Source organism: Olea europaea, chromosome 8 (genome assembly GCF_002742605.1).
Source record: "Olea europaea var. sylvestris chromosome 8, O_europaea_v1, whole genome shotgun sequence".
In the NCBI taxonomy this organism is placed as follows: domain Eukaryota; kingdom Viridiplantae; phylum Streptophyta; class Magnoliopsida; order Lamiales; family Oleaceae; genus Olea; species Olea europaea.
In genome coordinates this window covers 19,008,090-19,029,692 of record NC_036244.1, presented here as the reverse complement: position 1 = coordinate 19,029,692, position 21,603 = coordinate 19,008,090, and the positions used below count along the sequence as shown (strand labels likewise).

At 38.5% G+C, this 21,603-nt stretch overlaps 1 protein-coding gene across 1 annotated transcript in view; it reads left to right on the top strand.

The window, feature by feature from the left end:
• The first annotated feature begins 20,761 nt into the window (after positions 1-20,761).
• The window catches only part of LOC111398397 (protein S-acyltransferase 11-like), a 2,479-nt gene continuing 1,637 nt past the window's right edge, over positions 20,762-21,603 (top strand). Inside the window, exons 1-2 of the mRNA XM_023025308.1 lie at positions 20,762-20,852; positions 20,949-21,016. Coding sequence (XP_022881076.1) covers positions 20,762-20,852; positions 20,949-21,016 — 159 coding nt within the window. The remainder of the gene's footprint in view (positions 20,853-20,948; positions 21,017-21,603) is intronic.

The window sequence follows — 21,603 nt, the reverse complement described above, 5'->3', positions numbered from 1 at the left end:
AAAATTTTAAACTCACACTCAATCGCCCAAAACACTTTCTTTAACCCCGACTCATGCAACTATAAACGTGTAGTGCCTAGACTATCATGTGTGAATGATCAATGACCTAATAAAACATACGAAATGTAAATAAATTCCTAAACAAATGCAATAAAATAAATTGAAGGATACAGTGGGTTGCCTCCCACCCAGCGCTAGTTTATAGTCGATAGCTCGACTTTCCTGCATCTTCTTCATGTTGGGTTGTTGAGTTGCACAGTGGACTTCTGCTTAGGGAAATTACAGCCCCAATAGTGTTTTAGTCTTTGCCCATTGACGATGAAAGTGCCTTTGGTCTCGTGACTCACTTCAATAGCCCCATATTGCATCACCTTAGTTATGGTATAGGGACCCGACCACCTTGTTCTTAGCATTCCTGGGAAGAGTTTGAGTCTATAATTGTACAATAACACTTTCTGCCCAACTTCAAACTCTCGCCTCTGAATGTTTAAATCATGCCATCTCTTGGTGCACTCTTTGATCAACTTTGAGTTCTCGTAAGCTTCCATTCTCATCTCATCCAATTCATTAAGTTGCAGCAGTCGTTTTTCACCAGCAGCCTTGAGATCCATATTTAACTGTTTCATAGCCCAATATGCTCGATGCTCCAACTCCAATGGTAGATGACACGCTTTCCCAAAAACCAGGCGGTATGGAGACATTCCTATTGGTGTCTTAAATGCTGTTCTATATGCCCACAGTGCATCGTCCAACTTCTTAGACCAATCTTTTCGGGATGAGTTCACTGTAACTTCCAGTATTCTCTTTAACTGCCTGTTCGAAACTTCAACTTGCCCATTGGTTTGTGGATGATATGGAGTTGCTATTTTATGTTTTACCCCATATTTGTTCAACAGCTGCTCTAATTGACGATTTATGAAGTGTTTGCCCTCATCACTTATTATTGCCCTCGGTGTACCATATCTTGTAAATATGTACTTCTTCAAGAACTCTATCACCACTTTCGCGTCGTTAGTAGGCAATGCAACAGCTTCCACCCACTTAGAGACATAGTCAACTGCCACCAAGATATATTGATTTGAGTACGATGGGGGAAAAGGTCCCATGAAGTCTATTCCCCATACATCAAATATTTCAACTTCCAAGATGTAATTTAGTGGCATCTCATTTCTTCTTGAGATATTTCCGGTTCGTTGACATTTATCGCATCTCTTCACATACTCGAACGTGTCTCTGAATAAAGTAGGCTAATAGAAACTTGACTGTAGTATCTTTGCAGCCGTCTTTGAAGCTCCAAAATGCCCAGCATAAGCAGAAGAGTGACAACGTTATAGAATCTCAGGTACTTCATCTTCAGGAATACATCTTCTAATTATCTGATCTGCGCCTCTTCTGTAGAGAATGGGATCCTCCCAGAAGTAATACTTCAACTCTGCGAAGAACTTCTTTCTTTGATGGCTAGAATACTCTGGTGGCGGGATGGACTTAGCAAGATAGTTAACAATATCAGCGTACCATGGGACTATTTCTACTCCAAAAATTTGCTCATCTGGAAAGATTTCATTTATCTCAACTGACATCTCAGGTTCATCCCGTTCCAATCTTGATAAGTGGTCGGCCACCACATTTTCACTGCCCTTTTTATCCTTGATCTCAATATCGAATTCTTGCAACAACAATATCCAACGGATCAATCTCGGCTTAGCATCCTTCTTTGTCATAAGATACTTGAGAGCGGCATGATCTGTGTAGACGATGACCTTAGACCCAACAAGATACGATCTGAACTTGTCGAATGCATAAACCACAGCAAGCAATTCCTTCTCGGTCATCGCATAGTTGATTTGGGCGTCGTTCAAAGTTCTACTTGAATAGTATATCACATGAAAGATTTTATTCTTTCTTTGTCCCAATACCGCACCAACTGCATAATCACTCGCATCACACATTAGCTCAAAGGGCAAATCCCAATCAGGTGACACAATCACAGGCGCTGTTGTGAGTTTTTCCTTCAAAATATTGAACGCTATCAAACATTCCTCATCAAACTCAAAAGATACCTCTTTCATTAGCAAGTTGCATAGAGGCTTGGTGATTTTGGAGAAGTCCTTTATAAACCTCCTGTAAAACCCTGCATGCCCAAGAAAACTTTGAACTCCTTTTACTGATGTAGGTGGTGGTAATTTCTCAATAACCTGAATTTTCGCCTTATCCACCTCTATCCCCTTTGCCGATACTCTATGTCCCAAGACTATTCCCTCTTAAACCATGAAATGACATTTCTCCCAGTTCAATACTAAGTTCGTTTCTCTACATCTTTGCAAAACCAAATTTAAGTGATCCAAACACTCATCAAATGAGGTCCCAAAGACCGAGAAGTCATCCATAAAGATTTCAATGAATTTCTCTACCATATCTGAGAAAATTGCCATCATGCATCGCTGAAATATGGCAGGAGCGTTGTAAAGTCCAAATGGCATTCTTTGGTATGCAAAGGTACCATAGGGGCATGTGAAGGTGGTCTTCTCCTGATCATCCGGTGCCACTGGTATCTGATTATAACCCGAATACCCATCCAGAAAGCAGTAGTGGGAATGGCCTACCAATCTCTCCAACATCTGATCTATAAACGGAAGAGGGAAATGATCTTTCATTGTAGCGGTATTTAGTTTGCGGTAATCAATGCAAACTCTCTACCCTGTTATCGTCCTTGTTGGAATCAACTCATTCTTTTCATTCTGAACCATTGTAATTCCTCCTTTCTTGGGCACAACTTGCACTGGACTAGTCCATTTACTATCTGATATTGGGTAGATTATTCCAGCATCCAGAAGTTCTAACCATGTTTGAAATTATCACTGGAAGTGTATTGGACTCTCCCAAATATGCATATCTTAAGTGTGGGGGCAGCTGCTTTAAGTTCCAACTTTGGTGGCTTCAGAATAGATGGCTGTGATTTCTCTGGCCCTGTCCTAAGCTCCTCAAAGTATCGTTTCCGCGTGTAAGGTGGGTTGGACTCCAAAAATCTTGCACACATTTCTATGTCTACAGAATCAGAATTCGTGGATTTAGAATGTGCAATGCAGGCCTCCAATGCATCTGATGGATTTTGCAGTGTAAATGACTCTTCAATCATTTTATCAATCATGTCAACCCTGAAACATCTATCAGTCTCTATTGGTAGTTTCATGGCCTTGAAGACATTGAATGAAACCTGTTCTTCTCCCAATCTCAGTATCAACTGCCCATTCTGAACGTCGATCAAAGCTCTGTCTATGGCCAAGAATGGTCTGCTCAGTATTAAAGGAACATCTTTATCTTCTTCCATATCCAGAATCAGAAAGTCTGATGGGAATATGAACTTCTCCACTTTAACCAACATGTCTTCAATTATTCCTCGTGGATGTGTCAATGATCTGTCAGCCAGTTGTAAGGTCACCGTGGTAGCTTTAGCTTCTCCCAATCCTAATTTCCTGAAAACAGACAATGGCATTAAGTTAATACTTGCACCAAGATCACATAAAGCTTTATCAAAATAAAATTCACCAATGGTACAAGGGACAGTGAAACTCCTTGGATCTTTCAATTTTGGCGGGAGCTTTCTCTGAATCCTAGCACTGCACTCCTCTGTTAGCATAACTGTCTCGTGATCTCCTAGCTTCCTTTTGTTTGATAGGATGTCTTTCAGGAATTTTGCATAACTAGGCATTTGGACCAGTGCTTCAGCGAATGGGATGTTGATATGGAGCTTCTTGAAGACTTTGAGAAACTTCTTGTATTGCTGTTCCATCTTTTGCTTCTTCAGCCTCTATGGGAACGGTATGTGTGGCTCATAGGGGTTCACAGCTACAGTTTCTTTATCCCTTGAGTTTCCTTTATTTGTTCTCGGTGTTGGCTCTTCTGTCTGTTCTTCTTGTTCCAAAATCTCTTCTACTTCAGGAGACACCTCTTCTCTATTTGCTACGGGATTATTCACTTGTCTCTCAAGTAATTCCACTCCACTTCTCATTGTTATAGCCTTTGCATACTCTTTCAAATTGACGTCTGTGTTACTTGGCAAGCTGCCTGGTGCTCTACTTGTTAATGCAACTGTCATCTGTCCTATCTGAGTTTCCAAATTCTTAATGGCTGCATTCTGGTCCTGAAAAGTGGCTTCTGTCTTCTTCATGAATTGGTTGTTCGCCTCCATATATTGGTTGGTCTGTTCCATGAATTTACCGAACATTTCTTCCAATTGAGGCTTCTTCTCTTGCTGTTGCTGTTGATATTGCCCTTATGGCCTGTTCTGATTTTGGTTGCTCCAAGAAAAGTTGGGGTGCTTTTTCCAGCTTAGGTTGAAGGTCTCTCCATATACATTATTCTGCTGGCGTTGTCCCCATTGAGCAAAATCTGCTTGCTCTTTTCCTTGTGTCAAAATTGGGCATTCTGCTGTCACATGCTCAACTCCACATTCCTCACAATTTGCCTTCTTTGCCTGCGCTGCGTTAGCTGACTGGGTAATGTTTTCCACCTTGTGAAATAAGGAATCAATCTTAGCAGATAACACTGAATATACATCCACTTCATAAACTCCTGGTGTCTTCTTTGGTACTGCTCGTTCCATGGTCCACATTGCTGAGGTTGTAGCCATTGTCTCATATAACTTCAATGCTTCATCAATTATTTTTGTGGACAATGACCCATTAGCTGAAGAGTCAACCATGCTCTTGAAAGCTGAGAGTAGTCCTGCATAGAAATATGGGACCTGAAGTCCCTTGCTAATCCTGTGGTGTGGACACTTCTTTAGTAGATTTTTGAATCTGTTCCAAGTCTCATCAAAGTTTTCAGATTCACCTTGCGTGAAGATAGATATGTCGTGCTTTAGCTTTGCAATCTTGGCCGGTGGAAAGAACTTAGTACAGAACTTCTGAGCTAGGTCATTCCAGGTAGTAATGCTGGCTATCGGCTGAGAATCAAGCCATTCAATCGCCTTGTCCCGCAAAGTATGTGGAAATAGTCTTAATCTTATGACGTCATCAGAGATTCCTTGATATCTGAAGTGCTGGCACATCTCTAAGAAGCGCGAGACGTGCGTGTGCGGGTTCTCTTCAACTCTTCCATAAAACTGATGTTCGTTCTGGAACAGTTGTATCACATTTGTCTTAAACTGGAAATTTGGCTGCCCGAATGGTGGATACACAATGCTGGACTGGCTTTGAATGATTTGAGGAGTCATGAACTCTCCAACGAGCATGTTTCCTTCGTCTTTTTCCCCTCTTTCATTGGCTTGTACAACAGGATTGTATTGTACGTTCTCCATCTGATTTCTCACTGCTCTATTTTCTCTCTGCCTTCTTCTGAAGCTTCATTCGATCTCTGGGTCGGTTGGGAGTAGATATCCTTCAGCAGATCTTGGCATGCACTTTTGTAATAGAATTCAATTTAAAGACTTAAGTAACTAAAATATGCACTTATGTAATAAAACTAAATAACAATAAAATAAAATAAACTAAAAATAAAAAGTTTGAATTAGTGCTAAATTGAATAAAATTAAACGAATACTCAATCCCCGGCAACGGCGCCAAAAACTTGTTCACGAAATAATTCTTTCGATTTAAAACTACCGCAAGTGTACGGTTCGTAAAAAGTAATAAAATGGATTTTAAAAAGTCCGAATATCGTCTCTCAGAGATTGAGTAGTTCAATTCTATATAATCTAGCCTTAACCGAATCTAATTGAGTGAAAATATGGTCTAAATGCAAAAAACCATAATTTCAATTAAAAACCCTAATTTCAACTAAAAACTCTAATTTCAATTGAAAACCCTAATATCAACTAAAAACCCTAATTTCAATTAGAAACCCTAATTTCGAAATTTCTCTAATTAAACGACTTAAGCACTCAAGTAAATGAAATTATGCAAATTCAAAAGCTAATTTATGGAAATGAATCAAACTAAAGTCACTAGGATCACGAATCCCCAATTGAAGTTATAAAAACCCTAATTTCATAAAATTAATGATTTGATGAAAATTTGTCAATTCAATGTTCCTAAATCTATCCAATATACTCTCTCGATATATATTAGACCTATTCTTGCACACCACCAGCCTATATCTCTATGGATGATGCAAACATACAAGAATGCATGTAGTTTTGTGAACAAGTTAAGAATTGCATAAAGTATAGGGGTATATCTCTATCCCCTATCGGACCCTATGTTAGTTTACACCTTATTGAACTTATTCCACTTCTCTCGAATGTAAGAAATAAGTCATCAACAATCACACAATTATTAGCCACTAATTGCAGAAGAAAATTAATGCATGTAAACCAATCAAATTATCCAAACGAGTCTTTATATTAAATTCATGAAATATGGAATTAAAATAACAAACAACGGTTCATCGATCACCTAGTAATTGAAAACCTAGCCTAGAAGATTCATAATTACAGAAAAAAATGGAATTAATAAATAGAAAGAATAGCACCCGTATGAAAATTCTTAAAATTTTGAATAAAACCTTGAAAACCCACTTGAATCCTTGTGAAATCGGCTTCAAGTTCGTGTTCCTTGCCTCCAAAAGTTGTATTCTTATTCTCCATGGACGTTCTGCCCTATTTCTGATGAATTTTGGCTTTTATATTATGTCCTCACGGAGCCTCGAAAGAGTTTCAATTAAAAACGGAAGTTCAGATTTTTGTTCGAACTTAAAGCCATGCGGCCGCATGGTGTTAAACCATGCGACCGCATGGTTCAAATTTTCAGCCCAAAAAATTCCCTGCTAGATCATGTGCAGCCGCATGATATAGTTACATGCGGCCGCAAGGTTGTAACTTTACAACCTTGCCATTTTGGTCCCTGAACTTCATTTTCTCTTTTCTTGATCTCTTTTCTTTCTTTCCTTTGTTCCATTATCAAATATTGACTCCTAATTGATGTTTGGGTCAATCAATTCCTTGATCATTTGCTCGGCTCATCTTTTGATTAATTGCAATTTGGTCCTTCATCTTTCACTTTTCTTCAATTCAGTCCAATGTTACTTCTTTCTTCCTCCAATCATCTTGTATCGCCCTCAATCTCATACTTGGTATATTTTCATTCTAATTCTGCACTTTAGCTCAACTTTCCAATATTTTCACCTTTGGTCCCCGACCTATCGCTTTGTTCCGTTTTGATCCTTTTTCGGCTCTTTTCTTCTGAATTTCATCTTTTCCATAGAAACACCTACATTGCATGAATTTAACGAGATTAAGTCACAATTCAACTACTTTGTCCATGTTGAAGTCATGTTTGTGAGTTAAATAAGTGTGTAAAAACACACTTATCACTACCCTCTATGCGGCCTCATAGAGGCAAACGGAAATTTAATTGTAACAAAACTTTTACTCTATACGATCGTATAGAGATGATCTATGCGGTCGCATAGAGCATTTTTAGCCCAAATCCGTAGTTTCCTTATTCCGTCGAAACTCTTATGGAAACAATCTTTTTAGGGTCCTATATAAACGAAAACTCGACCAGAATGAAGGGGACGCCGTTTTTACAAGAGAAAGGGAGATTTTGAAGAAGAAAACGAGGAGAAAACAAGAGGAAAACATCGCGCCAAGTGAAGATTCGATTGAAACTTGATTCGGGTGATGACGTTTCTTCAACTATTTTTGTATTTTCTTATTTTTAGCATGTTAGGCTAAATTTTTCATTGCTAGGAGATCGATGAACCTTGCAATCTTACGTTTTATTTTTGATTTAGATATTTGACAATTTTAAACGCATGTTCCGGAATTGAATGATTTATTACGTTTTTATTTCCATATTATTATTGTGCACGTAATTATATGATTTTGGTGGCCTGTCTTATGCATTCGAAAGAAGAAAAATAGGCTCAACATAGTATAAATCATCATTGGGTCCGATAAGGGATAGAAATATACCTCTATACCTTGTGTGAATTGTTGAATATTCATTAAATCATAATGCATTCCTATATGCTAATATTCTTCATAGAGATATAGTCGAATCACATATTGGGGTAGGTTTGACATTGCTCGAGAGAGATTGCTAAATTAGAATAGGAATATTGATTCATCATTTGTGGGACTTGTGTCAAATTTGCATAATTGAAAATTGAACGGGTATTGCTTGGAAATTCGTGATCCTAGTGCGTTAGTAAATTCATTAATTCCATAAATTTTCGTAAATTGTGTCCAAGTCATTTCGCATTCAATATAATTCTCTCATTCATAATTGTATCATAGTTTACGTCTTCTTTAGTTAAATCACAATACATCAATTTTACTTTCGTGTTTCAGTTAAGGTCATAATAGGCTGATTTGAATTAATTCAATCATTATGAGATTGATACTTGGACTCATAGTCCATTTTACTACTTGTTAACGAACCGTACACTTGCGGTGAATTTTAAATCGAAACAAATAATTTCGTGAACAAGTTTTTGGCGTCGTTGCTGGGGATTGAAATTTAGTTTACTTTTATCTATTGTGACACTAATTAGAACTTAGCTAAATTAGTAGTAGTTAGCTTACTAGGTTTAGTTTATTGTTTATTTTAATTTAATTTTGTGTTAGTTTTGCTATCTCAGGGCTTGTATGCAAAGAGCACCTGATCGAGACTTGGTTCCCATAGATTCAGAGATCGAACGCACATTTCATCACAGGCAAAGAGAAGCAAGAGCAGCACAACAAATGGCTAACGAGCAAAATCGACTGGTAATTCAACTCAACAAAGGCGCGGGGGTTGAAGATGAAGGGAATACGGTACTTGGGGACTTCATGGCACCGTTGGTGGTCCAAAGTCAATCTAGCATTATGTATCCTCCATTTGGGCAACCGAACTTCCAGCTGAAAACAAATGTGATTCAACTATTTCAGAATGGACATCAATACTACGGGACGGCTAGTGAGAACCCACATACACACATATCCCGATTTCTGGACATGTGCCAACACTTTAGGTACCAAGGTATCTTAGACGACGCCATAAGACTGCGATTGTTTCCACATACCTTACAGGATAAAGTACTTGAATGGTTGGATTCACTTCCCATCGCAAGCATCACCACTTGGAACGAGCTAGCCCACAAATTCTACACCAAGTTCTTCTCGCCAGCTAAGGTAGCAAAAATGCGGCATGACATCTCTATATTCAACCAAGGCGAGTCTGAATCATTTGAAGAGGCATGGAATCGTTTCAAAAATATGTTAAGGAAATGTCTCAGCATGGTTTTGATAAGAAGACATAGATCCGATTTGTCTATACTGGACTACTTCCATCCTTCAAGAGCATGGTGGACTCATAATTCAACGGGTCTATCTCCACAAGAACAATTGACAGAGCATGGGAACTGTTTGAGAGAATGGCTACAACTTCAACCATGTGGTCTACAGATCGAGTGGTTCAGAAGAGAACACCGGGGGTTTATGAAGTAGATACTTACTCAGCATTATCTGCGAAGATAAACTCCTTGTTCCATAAGGTTGAGAGCGTTTCACAGACTGTCAATGCAAAACAAGTCAAGAAGCCAAGTTGTGAAGAATGTAGAGCAGACCACAATACTGTCAACTGTCCAATTCTCACACAGGGAGTCGAACATGCAAATTTTGTGCAATAGGGTCAACGCTAACAGAATAATCCACATTCAAAAACCTTCAATCAGGGCTGGAGAAAACACCCAACTTCTCATGGAGCAACTAGAATTAAAACAAAACACAAGGTCAATTTCAGTAGCAGGATAAAAAGCCACCATTAAAAGAGATGTTTGAGAAGTTCATGGCAACGATTAATCAGTACATGGAGGCCAACAACCAGTTTATGTGAAAGATAGACACAACTCTCCAAGACTAAAGTGCTGCAATAAAAAATTTGGAGACGCAAATGGGACAGATGGCAATCTCTATGACAGGTAGAGCACTAGAAAACCTACCCAGCAACACTGAAATCAATCCAAAGGAGCACACAAAGGCTATAACAACCAGAAGTGGAGTACAACTACCGAAGATACATGTAAAAAGACCGGTAACTAGCTAGGAATCAGCACCAACCTCAAATGACGAGATTGTGGAACAGACTGAACAAACAACATGGGATGTTGCCAAGAAGAGTTCCACTACATCACGAAGTACAGCTACCAATTCTATCAACCCTCATGAGCCACCTATTCCATTCCCGCAAAGGTTGAAAAAGCACAAATTGGATCACCCTACAGTTAGCAGATCGATCCCTTATACATCTAAGAGGGATCATTGAAGACGTGTTGGTAAAAGTAGAAAAGTTCATATTTTCAGCCGATTTTCTCATCTTAGACATGGAGGAAGATAAGGATGTTCCACTCATATTGGGGTGACCCTTCTTAGCTACTGGAAGAGCTATTGTCGATGTTCAGAAAGGGTAGCTTAAATTGAGACTTGGCGAAGAACAAATCTCTTTCAACGTGTTCAAGGCAATGAAATTTCCCATTGAGTCAGACAACTATTTCCAGATCGATGTAATTGACAGAATAATCCAAGATACATTTCGATTACATCATCATTCCGATGCATACGAGACATGCATTGCACATTCTCAATCCACTCACACTAATTCAAGTGAGATTGAAACATGTGCACCATTATTGGAAACTAATCCACCATACATGCGCAAACGTCACTTCGAAGAACTGGGAACGAGGACCACAAAGTCAGTGTCATCTATTCAACAACCTCCCAAGTTGGAACTCAAACAATTTCCACCACATCTTCGATATGCTTACTTGGGGAAGTCATCTACACTCCCGGTTATTATTTCAAATACTGTCAGTAAAGAGGAGAAAGAGAGGCTACTTCGGGTGTTGAGGGAGAATAAAATAGCCATTGGATGGTCAATTGCAATATCAAGAGGATCAACCCGTCGCAATGCATGCACAAAATACTCGTGGAGGAGAAATTCAAGCCAAGCATTGATGGTTAGTGGAGATTGAATCCACACATGAAGGAAGTGGTTAGGGCCGAGGTATTGAAGTTGCTTGACGCAGGCATCATCCACCCAATATCAGATAGTGCATGGATCAGTGCAATGCAGGTTGTTCCAAAGAAAGGGGGTATTACAGTGGTGCAAAACGAGAAAAATGAGTTGATTCCTACAAGAACAATGACCGGATGGAGAGTTTGCATCGATTATCGCAAACTAAACGTTGCTACTCGAAAGGATCATTTTCTACTATCGTTCATTGATCAGATGTTGGAGAGACTAGCAGGGCACTCGCATTACTGTTTTCTCAATGGTACTCCGGGTATAATCAGATTCCAGTAGCGCCTGACATCAGGAGAAGACAACTTTCACATGCCCGTACGGTACCTTTGCATACCGTAGGATGCATTTTGGTTTATGCAACACTTCTGCCACTTTTCAGCGCTGCATGATGGCTATCTTTTCGGATATGATTGAGAAATTTATCAAGGTATTCATGGAAGACTTCTCAGTGTTTGGGTCTTCGTTTGATGAGTGTCTGGAGCATCTTAGTCTTGTGTTACAGTGGTGTACAGAGACCAACTTGGTATTAAATTGGGAGAAATGTCACTTTATGGTATAGGAGGACATTGTTTTAGGACACAGAATCTCAGCAAATGGTATTGAGGTGGACAGAGCAAAGATCCAGGTGATTGAGAAATTACCGCCACCAACATCAAAGATGTTCGTAGCTTCCTCGGGCATGCCGGGTTCTACAGAAGAATCATCAAAGATTTCTCAAAAATTACTAAACCACTGTGCTGTTTGTTGATAAAGGAATCCGCATTTGAGTTCACAGATTAGTGTTTGCTGGCTTTTAACACCTTAAAAGAGAAGTTGACTTCAGCACTCGTGATCATCACACCGGATTGGAACCTGCCATTTGAATTCATGTGCGACGCCAGTGATTTTGCTGTTGGGGCCGTATTGGGACAACGAAGAAATAAAATATTTCACATGATCTACTATGCAAGTAAGACCTTGAACGACGCTCAATTAAACTATGCCACTACAGAGAAGGAGCTCCTTGCAGTAGTCTACACTTTTGACAAATTTCGATCATATCTTGTGGGGTCAAAGGTCATCGTTTACACAGATCACGCTGCCATCAAGTACTTAATGGAAAAGATGGATGTCAAGCCACGTCTCATTTGTTGGATACTGCTGCTTTAGGAGTTTGTCTCGACTCGAGACCACAGAACAGACAAAGACCGTGGAAATCAATGAAATCTTCCCAGATGAACAGATTTTTGGTGTGGGGGAGGTACCCTAGTATGCTGACATAGTTAACTACTTAGTCAGGTCTATCATTCCTCCAGATTACTCAAGTCACCAGAAGAAGAAATTTTTCGCTGAATTGAAGTATTATTTTTGGGAGGACCCCATTCTATATAGGCGGGGAGCTGATCAAATCGTTCGTTGTTGCGTACCTGAGGAAGAAGTGCCTTTGATATTAGAACATTGTCATTCATCTACATACGCAGGGCATTTTGGTGGTTCAAAAACAGCGACGAAGATCCTTCAATCAGGTTTTTACTGGCCTATGCTATTTAAGGATGCTTTTGAATTCGTGAAAAGGTATGACCGATGTCAACGCACCGGTAATATATCCAGGAGAAACGAAATGCCTTTGAACAGTATCCTAAAGGTGGAACTATTCGACATCTGGGGGATCGAATTCATGGGGCTAGTTTCCCCATCATTCTCTAATCGGTACATATTGGTGGGCTGTGGATTATGTATCGAAGTGGGTAGAAGCCATTGCATTGCCTACTAATGATGGGAAGGTGGTGATTGATTTTGTAAAGAAAAATATTTTCACCCGTTTTGGAATACCGAGAGTTATAATCAGTGATAGGGGCAAACATTTCTGCAATCACCAATTTGAACAATTGTTGACTAAATATAGCGTTAAACATCGTGTAGCCACTGCATATCATCCCTAAACTAGCGGACAGGTCGAAGTGTCCAATAGGCAATTAAAGCGAATACTCGAAGTCACAGCAAGCTCTTCACGAAAAGATTGGTCTAAGAAACTGGACGACGCCTTGTGGGCATATAGGACTGCATTCAAGACCCCTATAGGAATGTCACCATATCGACTGGTTTTCGGGAAGGCATGCCACTTACCTCTTGAGATAGAACAACGTGCTTACTGGGCAATGAAGAAATTGAATTTGGACTTGAAGGCTGTGGGTGAAAAACATTTACTACAACTTAATGAGCTAGATGAGCTCAGAATGGAGGCCTACGAGAATTCAAGACTCTACAAAGAACGCACCAAGAAGTGGCATGATATGCATATTTAGAGGCGTGAATTTAAGGTGGGGGCAAACAGTGCTACTTAAGCTATTCCTAGGAAAGCTGCGATCGAGATGGTCTGGTCCATGTACTACTACACAGGTACTCCCACATGGGGCAGTCGAGATCACTCACGACAGCAAGGGAACGTTCAAGGTCAATGGACAGCGTTTGAAGCACTATTGGGGCGACGATTTTTCAAAAGAAAAGTCTACCGTTCATCTTAGACCACCAGAATGACGCAATGTGGTAAAGTCGAGCTATCGACTATAACCTAGCGCTGGGTGGGAGGCAACCCACTGTATCCTTCTATTTATCTTACTTTTCACATTATTTGCAGAGTTACTTAATTTTCGCATTTGCATTTTTCTATGTCATCGTTCATACATGCATGTTAATAGGATCAAATTATCATCTGCATAATTTCCTAGGCATTACACACATGTTCGGTGAGTTTGAAATGATTTTGGGTGATTGAGTAAAACTCACGTATTTCAAGACAAAATGATGTTTTCAAAAATTTAAAAGGGAAATGTGTGCTAGAGAATTCAAAGAGGGAAAATAATTTTTTGTATTCCAGTATGTTTTGTTTTGTTTTTAAAGAAAAAATAATAAATAAATAAATAAATAAATTGGTCTATGCGATCGCATAGACATAATGTCTATGCGGTCGCATAGAAACCACCCGAACACAAAAATGGGGAAAATTTTAATATTATGCGACCGCATAGTTTAGTACTATGCGGCCGCATAGTAGGACCTCGGTCATGGTTTTAAACCATGACCGAGCCACTCTCCCTCATTTCCCCCTCTTCACATATCTCTCACACCATCACATTCACACACTCCTTCCATGCATAATACACGGTAATTCTTCCTCACATTGGCGTGATAAATCAATACTCCACACTTCCATTGCGAATTCAAGGTATTTTCTCATTCCTTTTTCTCTATGAATTTCTTTAAGTTTGGTTCGTGATGAACCAAGAATTTTTTGAGCTTGATTACGGAGAATGGGCAATAGGTAGTTGATGGGTTGTGCATTTTGAGCTTGGGTTGTGTTATGAATTGGTGGCACATTACATTTTAGGTATTTTGTATGGTTTACAATGAATGAATGTTACATGTTTGATAAATTGCCTAAGTGACGGTTGTGCATTTTATGCAATCCCGCATTCGATAATCTGAATATGTACATTAACATACACATTGCAATCAAATGCCATAAAAATTGAGCTCGAAACACTCACTCACCAACCACACACATGTAGGCACACATGTCAGGTTCACGTCACTTCATCGCACCCACTTCGTCCATTGCGTTAAGTACCCGTAAGACATCTCATGGGCTTGAAATTTTTATATGTGCCACTCTACACTACGTACTTTCATATGCCTGGAGGCTGCTTGGGAAAAATTTGAGTTTTCTCGATGATGTCCGGGGTGAAAGTGCGCACTTAATCATGAGTTACTTGACACAATTTGGATGTTTTGAGCTTCGTTTGTGTGTATATTGTTAGTTTGCATTCCTTACACGTTCTTGAGCATGTTTTCTTGAAGTTTGCATACTGTCACATGCACAACACATGAAAGGCCATGTAAAACATCACATCCATTTTGCAACACGTAGGCACATGGTTAGGTCATGGCATGTCACGGCACGACACCCTACATCCCCTACTTTACACCATTATTTGACACGCCAAACGACGTCCAATTGATTTGAATTTTGAGTATATGATAGATCTCATACAATACTTTCATATGCCCAGAGATTACCCGGGGAAATTTCGATATTTTTTGATGATGTCCGGAGCCAAACTTGTGCACTCAGTCATGGGTCCAATTTTTCAAATGTGTTTGTTTCAGCCTAATTTTCTTAGTTTTTCATATGGGCACACTATTTACACTACCTTGAATGTCATGTTTTGATGAGTGCACACCAAGGAGTTCTATATGCATATTGAAACAAGTTTGGGGGATTTGTGTAATACATGTCTTGCTAATCTCATTCCCTCTCTCGTTTTTCAACATAAAGTTTAATGAATGTTATTTTTACACCTTTGCAGGATGCCTCCAAAAAGAACATCAAAAGGTATAGAGAAGGTTAGTTTCACATTTAGCATAGCCCGAACTAGGGAGACCAAAGGGGGTGTCAAGCGATTTCTATCTTCAGACAAAGCAGCCCGTTACGCCAATGTTGTCCGTGAGTGGGCACTCATCCCTGAAAGGCTAGTTAAGTTGGATGATTTCCCTGATTTTGAATTGGTTTATTTAATCCACAATTGTGGTTGGAAGAAAGTGATTGAAAGACCACACCGAGTATATGAAAATCTGGTGAAGGAGTTCTATGCCAACTTCAATACCGAAATAGACACGCCTGGATCTGATCATCTGCATCAAACATGGGTTCAGGGCAAATGGATTATGTTTTCACCTAAAGTAATTCATGACTACTATCAGCTAACCTGGAATAATGTAGTCCCAGTCCCGCATGATTTCAACTGGATTGAGGTTGCAAAAGTTTTATTGGGACGTGAAAATGCTTGGCCCCTACCTACTGCAGATTGGTATCAGATTGACCTCACCCCTTCTATAGTCATCCTATGGTTGTTCATATGCCACAACATCGAGCCAATATCCCATAGGACGACATTCGCAAATCAAAAGGTGGGGTTTATCTATCATTTAGTTCGGGAAAACAAGATTGACTTTGCCACTTATATCTACAACCAGATACACATTACAGTGCATGGGGAGACAAGCACACCTCACTGATTTTCCCGAACTTGATAAGTGGAATTTGTAGAGCTGCAGGCATACAAGTTTAGCCTGGGGAGGCACCGAAGAAACCAAGTCCCTAAATCAAGCGCCTCACACTCGAGGCCCAGGACCGGGCCAGAATTAAACATCAACAGAAGTTGGAAAATGAGTGACGCCGACAGCAACAGGCTGAGGAAGGGCAAGCAGTTGAGGACTTTGAAATGTCACAAGCTCTTCCACCACCGACTGACATGAATACCCAGTTATTGAGGCAGATGTTTGCCACTATGATAGGACACAGCCGAGACATGCAGAGCTTTCAGCACTCATTTGGAGTATTGAGTACCACCATCCAGCAAGTGCAGACTGATATTGCAACAACACGAAACATCGCTTCCACTGCCAGCAGTGAGTCCCTTGCAGCGCGAAGACAGATGAGTACTTTTGACGGGCGATTGGGCATATACGTTGGCAGGATGGATGCTATACAGTGGCGGGGAAACGAGACATGGGACCGTCTAAGGAGTTTGGAGACAAGGGTTCAGGCCATGCAAGTGGAGCAGACCCAGCAGTCTGCCATATTGAGAGAAATTTTATCCCGCCTTCCTCCCCCTCCTGAAGATGATGCTGCCGGACCCAGCCTTCCATCACAGCCACCATTTTGATCAGGGGAGTACTGTTTACTCCATTTTGATTTTTTTTCTTCATTTTGTCCTTAAAATTATGTCTTTAATCTTATGTTAATCTTACATTGAGGACAATGTATTAACTAAGTTTGGGGAGTGTGACATAATTTTAAATCTTTATCTGTATTCATCATTATCTATTTTCCATTACTGCATAATGTATGCATGATGAGTGTAAAAAAAATAAAAATTTCTTTGCATTTTATTTAGTTTGTTTTCTCTTCATGCATGCTTGTGTGTGCTTGATAACCTTGTTAGCTATGATGATATTATTGGACTAGTTTAAACTGCAAAACTTTAGATCTGGTGTTAATTAGACTAACTGATACTTGTTGATGCAACACTTGACATTATCTATGCACGCTATTCATGCTTGACATATTAGGTGCATGACTGGATTTTGAGCATAAAGTAGAAAAAGAATGATAACCCTCTATTGAATTAACCCATAAACTAATTTAAGACAGTTTGGTGATGGTTGAGCTATTATAGAGGAGCGTTGAGATGAGCAGGGGCTCCGTGCATGAATTTTATTGTGTGGATTGCATAGACCAGTGGGGTGAAGAGTAGTTGAAAATCTTAAATTGGGGGTTGGTTTTGAAAACTAAATATCTAGAAAAACAACAAAGGGCATAAAATTAATATGTGAAAATAAGATACTTCTTTTCATGCCTTTATGACTCGAGCAAGTAAGCCTGTAAGGATATTTTAAAATCTGGTACCCCAAAGCCAACTGGTTTGGGAGTCACCGACCCAAAGCTCGATACATGGGTCATATAGAAAGCAAGAGGGAAAGAGGTTAATAAAAAGTCATCTGATCGAGCTTTTATAACTCGAGTGAATAAACTTGCAAGGATTTAAAACCTGGTGCCCTCAAGCCAATTGGCTTGGGAGTCACCGGCCTAAAGCTCGTTACATGGGTTATACAGAAAGTAAGTGAGAAGATGATAATAAATCTTTTAAAATTAGAGAAAAGTGAGAAAAATAAAAGAGAGATAATAACATGACGAAAAGCCCTTGGACATTTGGTTGGAGAAACTAAACCTTTGAGGCGAGGCAAGTAACCTAGTTTAATCTTGAGTGTCGAGGCAATCAAACTTAGGAGAGCCTTCACTCGTTGAAATGTAAACTTGTGATAGTAAGACTAATCCAAACTACGAGAGGGTGAGGACTACAACTATGTAAATTCCTAATCTTAAAACACAATCCCGGGATAATTGAGTGAAAAGAATAAATTTGGAGGGGTTGTGTATCTCTCGAGCGAGTAAGGATACATTTGACCACTTGGGGTCGGGACTTAAATTTATCATGAACCTGATATGTTGGCATGAATTCACACACACACGTCAATTTGCATTTAACAGGTAAAGGTTGATGTCATTTTTGCACTGATAAATATTCATAAAGTCAAATACTTAGTCCAATTCTAAGCCACAACAGGGTATTAAGCCATGTTTGTTCAGAATTAAGTCACTATCTTGTTTGAGGACAAATAATAGCTCAAGTTTGGGGGGTTTGATAAGTGTGCTTGTGCACACTTATTTAGGTCACAAACATGACTTAATAACGAGCAAAATGATTGAATTGTGACTTAATCTCACTACATTTGTGAATTTTAGGGAATACTAATGAACATGGTAAAATTCAGGAGAAAAGAAGCGAAAAAGGACTAAAATGACGCAAATTGAAAGTTCAGGGACCAAGGTGCAATTATCCAAAAGTTGACCCGATGAACAAATCGAGAAATTGATTAATCCAAATGTCAATTGATGATATCTTGGGATGATGGAATGGAAAGAATGAAAAAAAAATGCCAAGAAGTGAATGATTCAAATAGAAGGACCAAAATAAACTTCTTCCATAGTTGGTAGCACTATGCGACCGCATAGTGCTACCCTCTATGCGGCCGCATAGAGGCAAACCGAAATTTAATTGTAACAAAACTTTTACTCTATGCGACCGCATAGAGATTCTCTATGCGTCGCATAGAGCATTTTTAGTCCAAATCCGTGGTTTCCTAATTCCGCCGAAACTGTTATGGAAACAATCATTTTAGGGTCCTATATAAATGAAAACTCGATCAGAACAAAAGGGATGTCATTTTTACAAGAGAAAGGGAGATTTTGAAGAAGAAAACGAGGAGCAAACAAGAGGAAAACATCGCGCCAAGTGAAGATTCGATTGAAACTTGATTCGGGTGATGACGTTTCTTCAATTATTTTTATATTTTCTTCTTTTTAGCATGTTAGGCTAAATTTTTCATTGCTAGGAAATCGATGAACCTTGCAATCCTACGTTTTTATTTTTGATTTAGATATTTGACAATTTTAAACGCATGTTTCGGAATTGAATGATTTATTACGTTTTTATTTCCATAATATTATTGTGCATGTAATTATATGGTTTTGGTGGCCTGTCTTATGCATTAGAAAGAAGGAAAATAGGCTCGACATAGTATAAATCATCGTAAGGTCCGATAGCGGATAAAAATATACCTCTATGCCTTGTGTGAATTGTTGAATATTCATTAAATCATAATGCATTCCTGTATGCTAGTATTCGTCATAGAGATATAGTCGAATCACATATTGGGGTAGGTTTGGCATTGCTCGAGAGAGATTGCTAAATTAGAATAAGAATATTGATTCATTATTTGTGGGACTTGTGTCAAATTTGCATAATTGAAAATTGAACGGATATTGCTTGAGAATTCCTGATCCTAGTGCATTAGTAAATTCATTAATTCCATAAATTTTCATAAATTGTGTCCAAGTCATTTCGCATTCAATATAATTCTCTCATTCATAATTGCATCATAGTTTACGTATTCTTTAATTAAATCACAATACATCAATTTTACTTTCGTGTTTCGGTTAAGGTCATAATAGGTTGATTTGAATTAATTAAATCCTTGTGGGATCGATACCTGAACTCATAGTTCATTTTGCTACCTGTTAACGAACCGTACACTTGTGGTGGGTTTTAAATCGAAACAAATAATTTCATGAACATAGCCGAACTCGAGGCTTGTCTAACACATGATTAAGGGCGATTCACGGAGTTGAAAGTTGAAAGTGTTGCAATTCACAATTTCACCATAATTACTTTTAAATTTCATAAATCATGAATTTGTGATCAAGTAATTCAAGTATTAAGAAAAGAAATAAATTCAATAAATAAAATAATTAACTTCACAAATCTTGATAATTGAAATTAAATATTCAAATCAAGGTTACATCGTTCATCCAACTAATGATTTAGTCACATCATAACGAGAGAAAAACACAAAAGGGTTTTGTAATACATCATTGAGCTTAAAGAAAAAAACGGAGAAAAGGATGAACTCCTTGCACCAAGAATTCGCATTCTTCGTGCCAAGTACTTGAAACCATAGCATTTCTCTTTAACTTCTGGTATGTTCCTCCTTTGATCCTCCTTTATTTGACATAAACTAGGTCTTTATAGTGCACAATCTACCTTGAAAGTCATGCCCTCGAAAGGACCAAAATACCCTCGAATTGAAACTTGTAAAATAAAAGTCAAAATTTTTTGCGCAAAACCCCCCTGCAATTTTTAGTTTTTCTTTTATTGCGTTTTGGTTTCTGCTTCAAGTTTTTTGTATGATTTTGGCTCTTTTTGTCTAAGTCTTCTATATTGATCCCACAACTTTCAAAGCGTCCTCGTTGGTCCCCAAACCTCCATAATCATCCCAAATGGATCATTCTCAAGTTTAAAAAGAGTGCAAATCAGTCTCTAATTTTTTCATAAGTTAGATATCACTCCCTAAACTTATGAATTTCCTTCAATTAAGCTCCAAATCTTCCAAGTAACTCCAGAGTCCTGGTCTTACGTATAATGACAATATTTACACGAAATTAAATAGGAATTTGCTCAATTTATAAATATATATCAAGTTTATGAGTACCAATAACTATATAAAACACACTATCAATTATACTCTCCGCATTTCAATAAATACTTTACTCGTTGAATTTTCTTAAATTGCACATAAAACATTGGAGTCATATGAAGCTTCACTTTCCCTCACGGCTAAGTATAGTGGTTGCAGTCGAAGGCTGGCTTTTTAGAGGTTGTTGGGTGTTAATGCTGCAACCTGGTCTATATAATGGGATTTGAAATTATACGTATAGAAAATTGGGTTTATATAGAATATTTTAGAATGTTTGGGGTTCACTTTGAAATATTTTATTAGTATCTTTATGGTACTACTTTCTTTGGGCTTTTGTTGATGTGAATCATGTGATGCTGATAATTAAACCAGTTGCTTTTTAATTGTCTATTTAGTATTTAACAGTATAATATTATAGAATAAAAATAACTCTTATTCATTATTAGAACTCATACACCTTTACTTTTTTTAACCATAAAAATTGTTTTTCCTTCAGAAATCTCTTCCACACAAGCTCTTACCGTAATTTAAAATTTTATATTTTACATATATTAATTTACTGAAAGATAATGTAAAACATTATAAATAGTTGAACAAACAAAATTCTCCTCTGACGATAATAAATCATATCACGTTATTGATCCAATAAATTCAACGTTTTGTAAGACTACATATCATAACACAGAAATTTATTGGTAGCGTACTCAATCAAACGGGTGATTTTCTCCCCAACTACGGATCCCATACCACCCCCATAAACTGAAAATCCATGACCCCAATTGCTACGGAAATACCATTTTGTTGACCTATGCCCGTTTATACAACTATTTATAAGCATATGAGAAATGAAAGATAAATAATAAAACAAATCATCATGCATGTTCCTACCTTTTCTTTGACGATTTGACGAGTGTGTGTTGGAAATTGTGTAACTTTTTCTTCGTTTGAAAGATTGAGT